Source organism: Cherax quadricarinatus, chromosome 42 (assembly GCF_038502225.1).
Source record: "Cherax quadricarinatus isolate ZL_2023a chromosome 42, ASM3850222v1, whole genome shotgun sequence".
In the NCBI taxonomy this organism is placed as follows: Eukaryota; Metazoa; Arthropoda; class Malacostraca; order Decapoda; family Parastacidae; genus Cherax; species Cherax quadricarinatus.
The window spans coordinates 22,653,066-22,669,668 of NC_091333.1; the positions used below are offsets into that span (position 1 = coordinate 22,653,066).

General features: G+C 40.0%; 1 protein-coding gene across 21 annotated transcripts in view; it reads left to right on the plus strand.

Annotated features, from left to right (window-relative positions):
* Window positions 1-16,603, plus strand: part of LOC128695680 (synaptotagmin binding cytoplasmic RNA interacting protein) — a 1,077,764-nt gene that overhangs the window by 267,922 nt on the left and 793,239 nt on the right. For all 21 annotated transcript variants that reach the window (XM_070093417.1, XM_070093416.1, XM_070093430.1 and 18 more), the window contains one exon: window positions 13,667-13,843. In XM_070093417.1, coding sequence (XP_069949518.1) covers window positions 13,667-13,843 — 177 coding nt within the window. The remainder of the gene's footprint in view (window positions 1-13,666; window positions 13,844-16,603) is intronic.

Here is a 16,603-nt window from a genome sequence, read left to right on the forward strand (position 1 = left end):
ATTAGCACCCTTGGTCATGAAGGGTTGGCACTAGAAGCTTTCTTGGGGCCCATTGTGACTTATTTTGCAGAAACAAGCACCAAAAACAGTGATAGTATGGAATGTACCGAATGTATTCTTAGATGCGCGCACACTGGCTGGCTTGTAAACACTGGGCACGTCTCGTACGAATCGTATCGCATACTGGGTTTTGTAACGGGAACCGAGGCAAATTTTTGGCGATATAATGCATCGGTTACCGGATTTATCGGATACCAATAGCATCGCGAACCGGGGGTCCACTGTAGTATAATACAATAATAATAATAATGGATTTGTCAGTTAAAAATAGGAGAGGAGAGTTTTTAAATGGAGAGTTAGAGGTATTGGGAAGATGGAGGGAATATTTTGAGGAATTGTTAAATGTTGATGAAGATAGGGAAGCTGTGATTTCGTGTATAGGGCAAGGAGGAATAACATCTTGTAGGAGTGAGGAAGAGCCAGTTGTGAGTGTGGGGGAAGTTCTTGAGGCAGTAGGTAAAATGAAACGGGGTAAGGCAGTTGGGATTGATTGGATAAAGATAGAAATGTTAAAAGCAGGTGGGGATATAGTTTTGGAGTGGTTGGTGCAATTATTTAATAAATGTATGGAAGAGGGTAAGGTACCTAAGGATTGGCAAAGAGCATGCATAGTTCCTTTGTATAAAGGCAAAGGGGACAAAAGAGAGTGCAAAAATTATAGGGGGATAAGTCTGTTGAGTATACCTTATAAAGTGTATGGTAGAGTTATTATTGAAAGAATTAAGAGTAAGGCAGAGAATACGATAGCAGATGAACAAGGAGGCTTTAGGAAAGGTAGGGGGTGTGTGGACCAGGTGTTTACAGTGAAACATATAAGTGAACAGTATTTAGATAAGGCTAAAGAGGTCTTTGTGGCATTTATGGATTTGGAAAAGGCATATGACAGGGTGGATAGGGGGGCAGTGTGGCAGATGTTGCAGGTGTATGGTGTAGGAGGTAGGTTACTGAAAGCAGTGAAGAGTTTTTACGAGGATAGTGAGGCTCAAGTTTGAGTATGTAGGAAAGAGGGAAATTATTTCCCAGTAAAAGTAGGCCTTAGACAAGGATGTGTGATGTCACCGTGGTTGTTTAATATATTTATAGATGGGGTTGTAAGAGAAGTAAATGCGAGGGTCTTGGCAAGAGGCGTGGAGTTAAAAGATAAAGAATCACACATAAAGTGGGAGTTGTCACAGTTGCTCTTTGCTGATGACACTGTGCTCTTGGGAGATTCTGAAGACAAGTTGCAGAGATTGGTGGATGAATTTTTTTTTTTTTTATTATTATTATCACACTGGCCGATTCCCACCAAGGCAGGGTGGCCTGAAAAAGAAAAACTTTCACCATCATTCACTCCATCACTGTCTTGCCAGAAGGGTGCTTTACACTACAGTTTTTAAACTGCAGCATTAACACCCCTCCTTTAGAGTGCAGGCACTGTACTTCCCATCTCCAGGACTCAAGTCCTGCCTGCCAGTTTCCCTGAACCCCTTCATAAATGTTACTCTGCTCACACTCCAACAGCACGTCGAGTATTAAAAACCATTTGTGTCCATTCACTCCTATCAAACACGCTCATGCATGCCTGCTGGAAGTCCAAGCCAATCGCACACAAAACCTCCTTTACCCACTCCCTTCAACCTTTCCTAGGCCGACCCCTACCCCACCTTCTTCCACTACAGACTGATACACTCTGGTGAAGTCACTTCTGTTTCGCTCCATTCTCTCTACATGTCCGAACTACCTCAACAACCTTTCTTCCGCCCTCTGGACAACAGTTTTGGTAATCCCGCACCTCCTCCTAACTTACAAACTACGAATTCTCTGCATTATATTCACACCACACATTGCCCTCAGACATGACATCTCCACTCCCTCCAGCCTTCTCCTCGCTGCAACATTCATCACCCATGCTTCACACCCATATAAGAGCGTTGGTAAAACTATACTCTCATACATTCCCCTCTTTGCCTCCAAGGACAAAGTTCTTTGTCTCCACAGACTCCTAAGTGCACCGCTCACCCTTTTCCCCTCATCAATTCTATGATTCACCTCCTCTTTCATAGACCCATACGCTGACACGTCCACTCCCAAATATCTGAATACATTCGCGTCCTCCATACTGTCTCCCTCCAATCTGATATCCAATCTTTCATCACCTAATCTTTTTATCCTCATAGCCTTACTCTTTCCTGTATTCACTTTTAATTTTCTTCTTTTGCACACCCTACCAAATTCATCCACCAATCTCTGCAATTTCTCTTCAGAATCTCCCAAGAGCACAGTGTCATCAGCAAATGCAACTGTGACAACTCCCACTTTATGTATGATTCTTTATCTTTTAACTCCACGCCTCTTGCCAAGACCCTCGCATTTACTTCTCTTACAACCCCATTTATAAATATATTAAACAACCACGGTGACGTCACACATCCTTGTCTAAGGCCTACTTTTACTGGGAAATAATTTCCCTCTTTCCTACATACTCAAACTTGAGCCTCACTATCCTCGTAAAAACTCTTCACTGCTTTCAGTAACCTACCTCCTACACCATACACCTGCAACATCTGCCACATTGCCCCCCTATCCACCCTGTCATACACCTTTTCCAAATCCATAAATGCCACAAAGACCTCTTTAGCCTTATGTAAATACTGTTCACTTATATGTTTCACTGTAAACACCTGGTCCACACACCCCCTACCTTTCCTAAAGCCTTCTTGTTCATCTGCTATCGTATTCTCCGTCTTACTCTTAATTCTTTCAATAATAACTCTACCATACACTTTACCAGGTATACTCAACAGACTTATCCCCCTATAATTTTTGCACTCTCTTTTGTCCCCTTTGCCTTTATATAAAAGGAACTATGCATGCTCTCTGCCAATCCCTAGGTACCTTACCCTCTTCCATACATTTATTAAATAATTGCACCAACCACTCCAAAACTATATCCCCACCTGCTCTTAACATTTCTATCTTTATCCCATCAATCCCGGCTGCCTTACCCCCTTTCATTTTACCTACTGCCTCACGAACTTCCCCCACACTCACAACTGGCTCTTCCTCACTCCTACAAGATGTTATTCCTCCTTGCCCTATACACGAAATCTCAGCTTCCCTATCTTCATCAACATTTAACAATTCCTCAAAATATAGTGTGCCTCAAAATATTCCCTCCATCTTCCCAATACCTCTAACTCTCCATTTAATAACTCTCCTCTCCTATTTTTAACTGACATCCATTTGTTCTCTAGGCTTCCTTAACTTGTTAATCTCACTCCAAAAGTTTTTCTTATTTTCAACAAAATTTGTTGATAACATCTCACCCACTCTCTCATTTGCTCTCTTTTTACATTGCTTCACCACTCTCTTAACCTCTCTCTTTTTCTCCATATACTCTTCCCTCCTTGCATCACTTCTACTTTGTAAAAACTTCTCATATGCTAACTTTTTGTCCGTTACTACTCTCTTTACATCATCATTCCACCAATCGCTCCTCTTCCCTCCCGCACCCACTTTCCTGTAACCACAAACTTCTGAATTTGGTAGGGTGTGCAAAAGAAGAAAATTAAAAGTGAATACAGGAGAGAGTAAGGTTATGAGGATAACAAAAAGATTAGGTGATGAAAGATTGGATATCAGATTGGAGGGAGAGAGTATGGAGGAGGTGAACGTATTCAGATATTTGGGAGTGGACGTGTCAGCGGATGGGTCTATGAAAGATGGTGAATCATAGAATTGATGAGGGGAAAAGGGTGAGTGGTGCACTTAGGAGTCTGTGGAAACAAAGAACTTTGTCCTTGGAGGCAAAGAGGGGAATGTATGAGAGTATAGTTTTACCAACGCTCTTATATGGGTGTGAAGCATGGGTGATGAATGTTGCAGGAAGGAGAAGGCTGGAGGCAGTGGAGATGTCATGTCTGAGGGCAATCTGTGGTGTGAATATAATGCAGAGAATTCGTAGTTTGTAAGTTAGGAGGAGGCGCGGGATTACCAAAACTGTTGTCCCGAGGGCTGAGGAAGGGTTGTTGAGGTTGTTTGGACATGTAGAGAGAATGGAGCAAAACAGAGTGACTTCAAGAGTGTATCAATCTGTAGTGGAAGGAAGGCGGGGTAGGTGTCGGCCTAGGAAAGGTTGGAGGGAGGGGGTAAAGGAGGTTTTGTGTGCGATTGGTGTGGACTTCCAGCAGGCATGCGTGAGCGTGTTTGATAGGAGTAAATGGAGACAAATGGTTTTAAATACTTGACATGCTGTTGGAGTGTGAGCAGAGTAACATTTATGAAGGGGTTCAGGGAAACCGGCAGGCCGGACTTGAGTCCTGGAGATGGGAAGTACAGTGCCTGCACTCTGAAGGAGGGGTGTTAATGTTGCAGTTTAAAAACTGTAGTGTAAAGCACCCTTCTGGCAAGACAGTGATGGAGTGAATGATGGTGAAAGTTTTTCTTTTTCGCGCAACCCTTTCTTGGTGGGAACCGGCGAGTGTGATAATAAAAATAATAATACATATATAATAATAATGTACTACATATAATAATTATAATAATAGATGGCTTCAGAAGGCCGTCACTAGATGGCAGTGTTTACCACAACAAAGAAGGAGCGGGTTGGCTGCCTCCACCTGTTACATAATGACATATTTTATTCATTCTAGAGTATATATCGTGTTTCTATGTTATTTATATTGTCTGTTATGTCATATTAGATGAACTGTGATATATAAATAAGCCGTATAGATGATATTAGCGAAATTATTCATGAAGAATTTTGTCCGGTGTCCAGACAAACTCTCGTCCACCGCCGACACCGCCCATACCACTACATGAATGACATATTTTATTCATTTTAGAGTATATATCAGGTTTCTTTGTTATTTATATTGTTTATTATGTCATATTAGATGAAGTGAGATAGATAAATAAGCCGTAGAGTTGATATTAGTGAAATTATTGAAGTACAGAATTCCACTGGAACGGATTAATTGCATTTCAATTAATTTAAATGAGGAAAATTGATTATGCAAACGAGCAAATCCAGTTGCGAGCAAGGTCATGGAACGGATTAAACTCACAAGTAGAAGTTCCACTGTACATACGACATTTAACCCTATCGGGGTTTTCAATGTACTAGTACGCCTTACGTGCCAGGGTTATTGACGTACTAGTATGCATAAATTCTAGCGCCTTCAAATCAAGCAGGAAAAGGCTGGTAGGCCTAATGTGAGAGAATGGGTCTGCGTGGTCAGTGTGCGCAATAGAAAAAAAAAATGGGAGACCCAGTGGTGCATTGTGGGAACGCCATTTTAGTACATCTCGTTCACCATGCCTCATGGTAAGAAACATCTCACTCCTCGGTGAATTGGAACACTTTTGTTCCCCAGTGACAGTTCTAATAGAGATGGAAGTCTCAGTCAAGATGACTTCCATGGTTTTGATGAGGTTGTGACCTAAACTAATGACCGTAATACCAGTAATAGTGAGGGCAATCCAGATGACCCTCAACCTTCAACCTCTGGTGCTGGGCTCTTGTTCATGTTCAGCTGTACCAGAACGAAAGAGGAACCTCGTATTTTTCCATATCCTGGACTCAGATGTGAGCAATGGTAATGATAATGATAGTGAATATGAACTCTAAGCTCTTGAAAACAGTTCCAGTAGCGAGAGTGAAGTGGAATATTCTCCAGCGAAGCGTCAGTATATACGATGCTATATGCGCTCTGGTAGTGTGCCATATACTATTCCAAGGGGAAGGAGTACATCCCGTGGCTGTACAACAGGAACAGAAATTGAAAATGAAGATGATATTGTTGCAATTGGGATGAAAAATGTGCATGCATCTGGTGGTGGTGGTGGTGGTGGTGCCAGCTGTGAGGCACCAGTAGTGTGCCAGTCTACCACCCATGCCACTGCCTCAGCTGAACTACAACAAAGGCCCCCATCCCCCACCCACCCACCACACCAGCCTCCACAACCACCTGTCAGTATCCAGTACCCACCAGCAAACAGCACCTGGGATTGGCAGGAAGCTGACAATTTTGTTTGCAATCCCCATCAGTTTGATAAAAGTCAAAGTGGAATATGGCTATGTTGTACACTTGGAATTTTTGAAGTTATTCTTTGACAAACCCCTGATGGAAATTATTGTCAGGGAAAGCAACAGATACTTCGATTACACCATGGCAAACACAATACTTTCACCAAAATCACACCTACACCAGTGGAAGGAGACATCTGTGGCTGAGATGTATCTTTTCTTTGCCACAATAATGCTTATGCCACATGTGTATAAGTACAGTGTCAAATCATACTGGTCAACAGACTGCCTGATTGCAACCCCAGGTTTCAGTGACATAATACGAGTGAATCGATTTGTGCTACTATTGCGTATGCTATACTTCTCAGACAAAACCAGGCCTGACAGAAACGACAGGTTATATAAGATTAGGAATGTGTTTGTGTATCTGAAATAGAAATTCAGTATGTATTTTCATCCCTTCAGGAAGCTTGTTATTGATGAGTCTTCGATTCTGTTCAGAGGTAGACTGTCATTCAAGCAGTATATACCAAGCAAGAGGAAATGCTTTGGTATAAAGTTGTTTGTGTTTTGTGATTGCTACAGTGGTCTTGTATTGGATATTATTATGTACACTGGAAATAATACACTGCAAGATACCAGGAAGTTATTGGGTATCTCTGGTGATGTGGTTAGAACAATGATGGAACCATATCTTGGTAAGGGGCATATATTATATACATACTGATAACTGGTACACAAGCCCCTTAGTCAGTGATTTTTTGCAAGTGAACATGACAGATGTGTGCGGTACAGTGCCTGGAAATTGTAAGCATATGCCTAGGTTCGACGCTGGCACTCGTAGAGGTCAGGCGCAGGCGTTTGCTGCCAGTGACATCATGGCATTTTGGTGGCATGACAAACGAGATGTATACTTTGAGGGATTTTTTATTTTATTATTATTTTTTTTTATTATCACACTGGCCGATTCCCACCAAGGCAGGGTGGCCCGAAAAAGAAAAACTTTCACCATCATTCACTCCATCACTGTCTTGCCAGAAGGGTGCTTTACACTACAGTTTTTAAACTGCAACATTAACACCCCTCCTTCAGAGTGCAGGCACTGTACTTCCCATCTCCAGGACTCAAGTCCGGCCTGCCGGTTTCCCTGAATCCCTTCATAAATGTTACTTTGCTCACACTCCAACAGCACGTCAAGTATTAAAAACCATTTGTCTCCATTCACTCCTATCAAACACGCTCACGCATGCCTGCTGGAAGTCCAAGCCCCTCGCACACAAAACCTCCTTTACCCCCTCCCTCCAACCCTTCCTAGGCCGACCCCTACCCCGCCTTCCTTCCACTACAGACTGATACACTCTTGAAGTCATTCTGTTTCGCTCCATTCTCTCTACATGTCCGAACCACCTCAACAACCCTTCCTCAGCCCTCTGGACAACAGTTTTGGTAATCCCGCACCTCCTCCTAACTTCCAAACTACGAATTCTCTGCATTATATTCACACCACACATTGCCCTCAGACATGACATCTCAACTGCCTCCAGCCTTCTCCTCGCTGCAACATTCATCACCCACGCTTCACACCCATATAAGAGCGTTGGTAAAACTATACTCTCATACATTCCCCTCTTTGCCTCCAAGGACAAAGTTCTTTGTCTCCACAGACTCCTAAGTGCACCACTCACTCTTTTTCCCTCATCAATTCTATGATTCACCTCATCTTTCATAGACCCATCCGCTGACACGTCCACTCCCAAATATCTGAATACGTTCACCTCCTCCATACTCTCTCCCTCCAATCTGATATTCAATCTTTCATCATCTAATCTTTTTGTTATCCTCATAACCTTACTCTTTCCTGTATTCACCTTTAATTTTCTTCTTTTGCACACCCTACCAAATTCATCCACCAATCTCTGCAGCTTCTCTTCAGAATCTCCCAAGAGCACAGTGTCATCAGCAAAGAGCAGCTGTGACAACTCCCACTTTGTGTGTGATTCTTTATCTTTTAACTCCACGCCTCTTGCCAAGACCCTCGCATTTACTTCTCTTACAACCCCATCTATAAATATATTAAACAACCACGGTGACATCACACATCCTTGTCTAAGGCCTACTTTTACTGGGAAAAAATTTCCCTCTTTCCTACATACTCTAACTTGAGCCTCACTATCCTCATAAAAAACTCTTCACTGCTTTCAGTAACCTACCTCCTACACCATACACTTGCAACATCTGCCACATTGCCCCCCTATCCACCCTGTCATACGCCTTTTCCAAATCCATAAATGCCACAAAGACCTCTTTAGCCTTATCTAAATACTGTTCACTTATATGTTTCACTGTAAACACCTGGTCCACACACCCCCTACCTTTCCTAAAGCCTCCTTGTTCATCTGCTATCCTATTCTCCGTCTTACTCTTAATTCTTTCAATTATAACTCTACCATACACTTTACCAGGTACACTCAACAGACTTATCCCCCTATAATTTTTGCACTCTCTTTTATCCCCTTTGCCTTTATACAAAGGAACTATGCATGCTCTCTGCCAATCCCTAGGTACCTTACCCTCTTCCATACATTTATTAAATAATTGCACCAACCACTCCAAAACCATATCCCCACCTGCTTTTAACATTTCTATCTTTATCCCATCAATCCCGGCTGCCTTACCCCCTTTCATTTTACCTACTGCCTCACGAACTTCCCCCACACTCACAACTGGCTCTTCCTCACTCCTACAAGATGTTATTCCTCCTTGCCCTATACACGAAATCACAGCTTCCCTATCTTCATCAACATTTAACAATTCCTCAAAATATTCCCTCCATCTTCCCAATACCTCTAACTCTCCATTTAATAACTCTCCTCTCCTATTTTTAACGGACAAATCCATTTGTTCTCTAGGCTTTCTTAACTCTTTAATCTCACTCCAAAACTTTTTCTTATTTTCAACAAAATTTGTTGATAACATCTCACCCACTCTCTCATTTGCTCTCTTTTTACATTGCTTCACCACTCTCTTAACCTCTCTCTTTTTCTCCATATACTCTTCCCTCCTTGCATCACTTCTACTTTGTAAAAACTTCTCATATGCTAACTTTTTCTCCCTTACTACTCTCTTTACATCATCATTCCACCAATCGCTCCTCTTCCCTCCTGCACCCACTTTCCTGTAACCACAAACTTCTGCTGAACACTCTAACACTACATTTTTAAACCTACCCCATACCTCTTCGACCCCATTGCCTATGCTCTCATTAGCCCATCTATCCTCCAATAGCTGTTTATATCTTACCCTAACTGCCTCCTCTTTTAGTTTATAAACCTTCACCTCTCTCTTCCCTGATGCTTCTATTCTCCTTGTATCCCATCTACCTTTTACTCTCAGTGTAGCTACAACTAGAAAGTGATCTGATATATCTGTGGCCCCTCTATAAACATGTACATCCTGAAGTCTACTCAACAGTCTTTTATCTACCAATACATAATCCAACAAACTACTGTCATTTCGCCCTACATCATATCGTGTATACTTATTTATCCTCTTTTTCTTAAAATATGTATTACCTATAACTAAACCCCTTTCTATACAAAGTTCAATCAAAGGGCTCCCATTATCATTTACACCTGGCACCCCAAACTTACCTACCACACCCTCTCTAAAAGTTTCTCCTACTTTAGCATTCAGGTCCCCTACCACAATTACTCTCTCACTTGGTTCAAAGGCTCCTATACATTCACTTAACATCTCCCAAAAACTCTCTCTCTCCTCTGCATTCCTCTCTTCTCCAGGTGCATACACGCTTATTATGACCCACTTCTCGCATCCAACCTTTACTTTAATCCACATAATTCTTGAATTTACACATTCATATTCTCTTTTCTCCTTCCATAACTGATCATTTAACATTACTGCTACACCTTCCTTTGCTCTAACTCTCTCAGATACTCCAGATTTAATCCCATTTATTTCCCCCCACTGAAACTCTCCTACCCCCTTCAGCTTTGTTTCGCTTAGAGCCAGGACATCCAACTTCTTTTCATTCATAACATCAGCAATCATCTGTTTCTTGTCATCCGCACTACATCCACGCACATTTAAGCATCCCAGTTTTATAAAGTTTTTCTTCTTCTCTTTTTTAGTAAATGTATACAGGAGAAGGGGTTACTAGCCCATTGCTCCCGGCATTTTAGTCGCCTCATACGACACGCATGGCTTACGGAGGAAAGATTCTTTTCCACTTCCCCATGGACAATAGAAGAAATAAAAAAGAACAAGAGCTATTTAGAAAAAGGAGAAAAACCTAGATGTATGTATATATATATATGCATGTGCGTGTCTGTGAAGTGTGACCAAAGTGTAAGTAGGAGAAGCAAGATATCCCTGTTATCTAGCGTGTTTATGAGACAGAAAAAGAAACCAGCAATCCTACCATCATGCAAAACAGTTACAGGTTTTTGTTTCACAGTCATTTGGCAGGACGGTAGTACTTCCCTGGGTGGTTGCTGTCTACCAACCTACTACCTTGAGTAAATGTGGATTAAAATAACTAATAACAAGCCTGGCCTATGGCTGGGCTCTAGGAGTAGAAAAATTCTCAAAACTCAGTAAAGGTGTAAGGTTTGGATGCAAAAAGTGGGTTACACTAAATGTTTATGCACCTGGAGAAGAGGAGTGTGATGGAAACAGAGATTTTGGGAGATGTTAAGCATGTGTTTAAGGAGTGTTGAATCAAGTGAGAGAGGAATTGTGGTGGGGACTTAAATGCAAAAGTGGGATAATCTGTTGTAGGGGGCGTAGTAGGTAAGATTCGGGTGTTGGGTAAATGGGGACTTAAATGCAAAAGTGGGATAATCTGTTGTAGGGGGCGTAGTAGGTAAGATTCGGGTGTTGGGTAAATGATAATGGGAGGCTGTTGGTGGAACTTTGTGTAGAAAGAGCTTTATTAATAGCTAATCCATAATTTTAAAGAAAGAGGATAAATAAGTATACGAGATATTACATAGAACATATGGACAATACTTTGTTGGACTATGTGTTGGTGGATAAAAGGTTGATGGGTAGACTTATGGATGTGCATGTTTATAGAGGAGCAACAGGTACATCAGATCATTACTTGTAGCCTCAGTGAGAGTAGGAAGTAGATGGGGGACAAGGAAAATAGCAAGAGCGAGTAAGAGAGAGAAAGGTGAATGTCTATAAACTAGAGGAAGATGTAGTTAGGGTAAGGTATGAGTAATTATTGGTAGAAAGATGAGCTTGTGAGAGAATAGGTAATGAGGTTGAAGTTATGGGGAAGATTTAAGAATGCAGTGTTAGACTATGCAGCAAAAGTTGTTATAATAGGAGGGTGGGTGCTGGGAGGAAGATGAGTGGCTGGTGATTGACGGAATTATGGAAACACGAATTTGAATGTCGTTGAGCACTTTGCTCGACTGCGATTTTGCATAATTTCAGGCTTGTTCCAGTACTCAAACTGACCCAATTCCTGGCTATTTTACTAGTAAAGAAAAGTTCAAGACAATTACTCTAGGTTTTCCCATCACTAAAGAAGCCTTTCTGTTCGTTAATCACATCTCCAGGCTTCTTGATAATGCTTTCCTTCCATTTTGAATCCATCATCACACAAAAAGTCAACATTTTTCCTTTATTTCTTTGCAAATAATCCATAGCCAAGAATGCTCAGTCATGATTTAGGTTGCCCCAATAATTGAAGCTGATTTAGTAAAAAGAAAACTTTGAAACAAATGGGAGGATAAACCATACCCCCGGCCGGGATTGAACCCGCGGTCATAGAGTCTCAAAACTCCAGCCCGTCGCGTTAGCCACTAGACCAGCTAGCTGGTCTAGTGGCTAACGCGACGGGCTGGAGTTTTGAGACGAAATGGGAGGATGACCCCCTCCCCTATCCTTTCACTAGGCATCACCCATTTTATGCCTATTCTAGGCCTTTTTCACTCTTCACCCAACCCAAAACTTTTTAATTTCTCTAGTATGTCTTTTGGCCTATCAATTAGCACCAAGAAACAGCCAACAAAATCATGACAGCCACTCATGAAAATTTTCTAGACTTGCCATTTTAACTTGCTATTTTAGCTGTTCTCATCATTCACTACATGTGGCAGGATTTTTCTATACTGTGCAGACTCATTCTCTCATGTCCATAGGGTCACATTTGTTACTGCTGGTAAATTTGAGGGTACTAGGAAATATGAGCTATATACAGTATCATGTGGACGTACTGTATGTGACAAACAACTTGGTGGATAATTTTGAAATGTGTTGGAGTAGGATACTGTGCAAGCTATGTAGCTGAAAGTCACTGCCACAGTACAGTCACCCAGTTATGCATTCCATCTTGTTAGTGAACAAAATAATGGGTTGGTTTAGAAAGACACGTAAGCAAACACTGACATATTTATTTGAAAACGTTTCGGTTCTGGGACCTTGATCACTTCTAACATACAGAGATAGAAAGACATTATATATAGGCGGAGAGTGAGGTGTGAGTGACGCACGGTGACCTGAAGAATGTCATGTTGGGATGAGGACGGGTAGACGATGAAATCACGTAACTCCTATGTTGTTGGGTTGGCGGTGCTTAAGTATCATGTATGCCAATGTTTTTGAAATTTTGTAGTTTCCAGTGTTACGTTCTATAGTGTCGGTGACGGCGATTAGTGAGGCTTCTTAAGCTCCTACCTATATATAATATGTCTTTCTACCTCTGTATATTAGAAGTGATGAAGATCCCAGGACCGAAACGGTTTTCTAATAAATATGTCATAGCATTTGCTTACGTGTCTTTCTAAACCAACTTGTCGGTATTTATTACCAAGGTTTATACCAAAATAATGGATAAATTGTATGTGATTCTCTGAGCAGCTGTGAATGAGTGGGCATGTGCCTTAGATGTTCCTGTGTTGTAATAGAAGTTAGGTTCAGCTGTCAGTGTCTCCTTGCACTCCCATTTTTATCTCCAGATATTGGAGCAGAGAATGAGGTTAAACTATTATTGGCTTCTTCACTGTCTCCCTTTTCTCCTCCTTCACTCTACAGTTTATTTAGCACTGCTCTTGTAGTGGGCAATGTTTTTGCTATGTTGCTATTATTGAAGAAGACTGTTAGAGGAATATGGGCAGTGTGTGTAAGGAGTCTATTGTTGATGCTGCTTTTGCTACTGTGGCTACTGTTCTTGCTGCTTTGAAGCTGAGATTGGTACTAGTGGTGATGCTGTTGATACTTTGGCACTGGCAGTGGTAGTAGTGAAGCAGCTTTTCCAACAGCCATAGAATAAGTGGTGTTAGCTTAGAGAAGTACTCTGTGACAACACTAATGACATTTAAAATGGGACCTTTAAGAGTCTGGTTTAGTGGTAGCACTCTTTGGGGCATTCTAATAAGTTTTTGCTCAGAATAGATATTTGCTTAATGTGATTGCTCTGAGAGAAAAAATATGCAACTGCAAGTGTGCATCGTGTAGAAGTTTATGGTATTAATAATGATTTGCTTTAACTGATAAGTGAGAGTAATTGATTTTATTTAAATTTTGTTTAAAATTTCTTACTTAGGACTTTTTTTATTGCAGGTTTTTTGTGGAAAAATCCCTAAAGAACTTTATGAGGATGAGTTGATTCCTCTTTTTGAAAAATGTGGGGAAATATGGGATTTACGCCTTATGATGGACCCAATGACAGGTCAAAATAGAGGTTATGCCTTCATTACTTTTACTACTCGGTCAGCTGCAAATGAAGCGGTCAGACAGGTATGTTCGCCCCAGTATTTCCAAATATTAAAACTTTATTTTATTCTTTTAGTGTATAAAAGATATATTGAACTTCAGATAATTAAAAATAGAAGATATGGGATTTACAGTACAGTGATTGAATCTTGTGTTCATCCAACTGTTAATTTTTTCTGATGCACAGAAATGTGAAAGTAGAAATCACATTGAATGGTAATCCTAATGAACTGTCCTTTGGTGAGGACAGTTGAAAAAGAAAAGGTGCATTTTATATTCATGAGATTTATCATGATTAGTTGTTCTTGTACCATCCTGGTTCATACACAAGTTTGATTTAGAAAATTGTGTTATTTATTGATCCTTCTAGTCTCTGGTGGAAAATTTATCTTTTTTTTTTTCTTTCCTAATTGATGGATAAAGCTCAGTTTCCACAGAGCCTGCATTGTTGTCACCATTGCCCTTTAATTATAATTGTCTTGTATTTTTCACAAATAAAGCAGGTGAATCCTTACATTTTCTTTGCCTACTGAGTTTTGCAGAATTTAAAGCAGCACTGAGAAGATAGTGGTTTAGATTATCATTATGTTTCAGAATAAAGAAGAAATAGTTTCCTTTCTCCTTGAAAATGTTGTCTAATGATCTACATTAATAATGAAGAATTTATAACTAGCAGTTTTTAAAACATTTTGATGTGAGTTATAGGAAATAGAGGCAAAAGTATGCAAGTATTAAATGGATTTTGATGATTTTTTCTTTTGATATTTAATTTATGTATTTCTAACTACCATTTCATAATCATATTTAGGAAATTAAAGAGTAATGTCCCCTACAAATATAGTATTTCATGTATAGTAATGGAAAGATTATTAATTAAAATACTGGTGAAACGTGTAGGGAAATTAACTAGCACAGCACCAGCAATAGAAGTTGTGTCACCCAAACCTTATACTATATAAGTCTTCAACTGGCTTACAAGGATCAGGGCAGGAAGGGAAAATATGAGTGGGCTAAATCTTCATAGATGGCAAGGAAGATTTTTATAGTACCATACCAGACTAGTATTTTAGCTGTAGACTCAAACTGGGGTGACATGTAAAATACATTGAGGGATACAGTGTGAGGATGGTTTGCTGTAGCAAGGTTCTTCAACAATCATTACTAAGCTATATACTGTTCCTAGTGCTTTCTAACTTGTCAAAGCAGTTAGACTGCTACATACCTATGTTCATAAATAATGTCAAAATACTAGCAGAAGTGACAGCAGGTATTCTTAAAATAACCTAGGCTGCAAAATGGGTCAAATAGTGGCTGTTAGTGCTTAATGCCTGCAAGCACTTTAGTGATGAAATTGTACACTAAGAAAAGGATACTTGAGAACAGAGTAGAACACAGTACCACTTAGAAGGATTATAGCTTTTGAGTTGGTTAAAGAAAACAACCTAATAAAAATTATTATTCCAAACCTGTCTTTTAATTAACACACAAAAAAGAATAACAGCAATGGCAAATGTTAAATTGACCAACAAACAAAAAATAGCATTTAGAAATATGAATAAAATCTGGTTCAAGACATCTTTCCAAACTGCAAAATTTGAAGATGTTCATAGGTATGCATCCAAACTGATACTAGATCTGATAGGAATGAGCTTTGAGGAAAGGCTGTATGAACTGTATATTGTCTTGTCCTTGAAGAAGTGCAAAGTAAAAGGAGATGTAGGTAATTTCAAGTAGGTCCTATATTTGTGCACTTCAGATGCACCCATATGCATGTTCAAACACCTGAGAGAAAATTTACATTCTGCAGATAGAGATATTCTGCTAGCCTTGCATTATTAATAATATTTATTTAGTTTTTTATATTAGCATTTTTCCTAGTAAAGAAGACTATATGGTGCAGGGGGTGTATGATATTAACTTGTTTGCCTAGGTTGCCACAAGTCTTAGTTACAAGTGTAGATCAAAGACCAACAAACCATCATCTGGTGCTGTGACATTGAGAGTAGAATTAGAAATTAGTTTTTCAGAAATATTTTGTACATAGTTTATATGTAATTAGTTAATGACTCTATAGTAAAGCATAAAAATTAAGTGGCTTTGAATACATATTTTTAATCTTCCAGTACACACTGTGTGAAAGGAAACTGGGTCTTCTGGTTTGACCTTCAAATGTTATTTAAATTCCATTTATTGTCTCATTATTGGTTGACGATGAGGAAGCTAATACTCACACGCTATTTTAGCTGACTTCAGTACTCTCCCCATGGCTCAGTCATTTATTATAAAAATACTGCTTTGTCAGAAAAAGAATTTACTCATAGTTGATGCTGCCATGCTCACTCAGGACAGCTTTCTCATACAAAATGAAGACTTCCTGGTACAGACATGGCTGGACTATGTCATTCTGTCAGTATGCATGTATATTGGAGAAAGGCAAGATCACTTTGTAGTCCATCAGCCACCACATTAGTTAATTTGTAAACCCTGGCAGTGTAGATTGTACAGTGCTTTTTTGCAGATTTATTATCCTTAAGGGTCCCTGATACAGGATCTAATGAATGCCACCATGGCACATTTGAGCATTTTGCAGAATTCTCAGAAATCCTAGATGGCCACCATGAAAAGAGGTATATATTACTTTTGGCCATAAATTTTCTTTTAATGAGCATTTTTAGATGGTCCGAACATCTAAACCTGTGGTTTCTCATTCAGAAAATTTGTTTTTGGCCATTGCCAATTCATCAAGATGAATATTTCTTAAGTTCAGCACACCATAAAATTGCA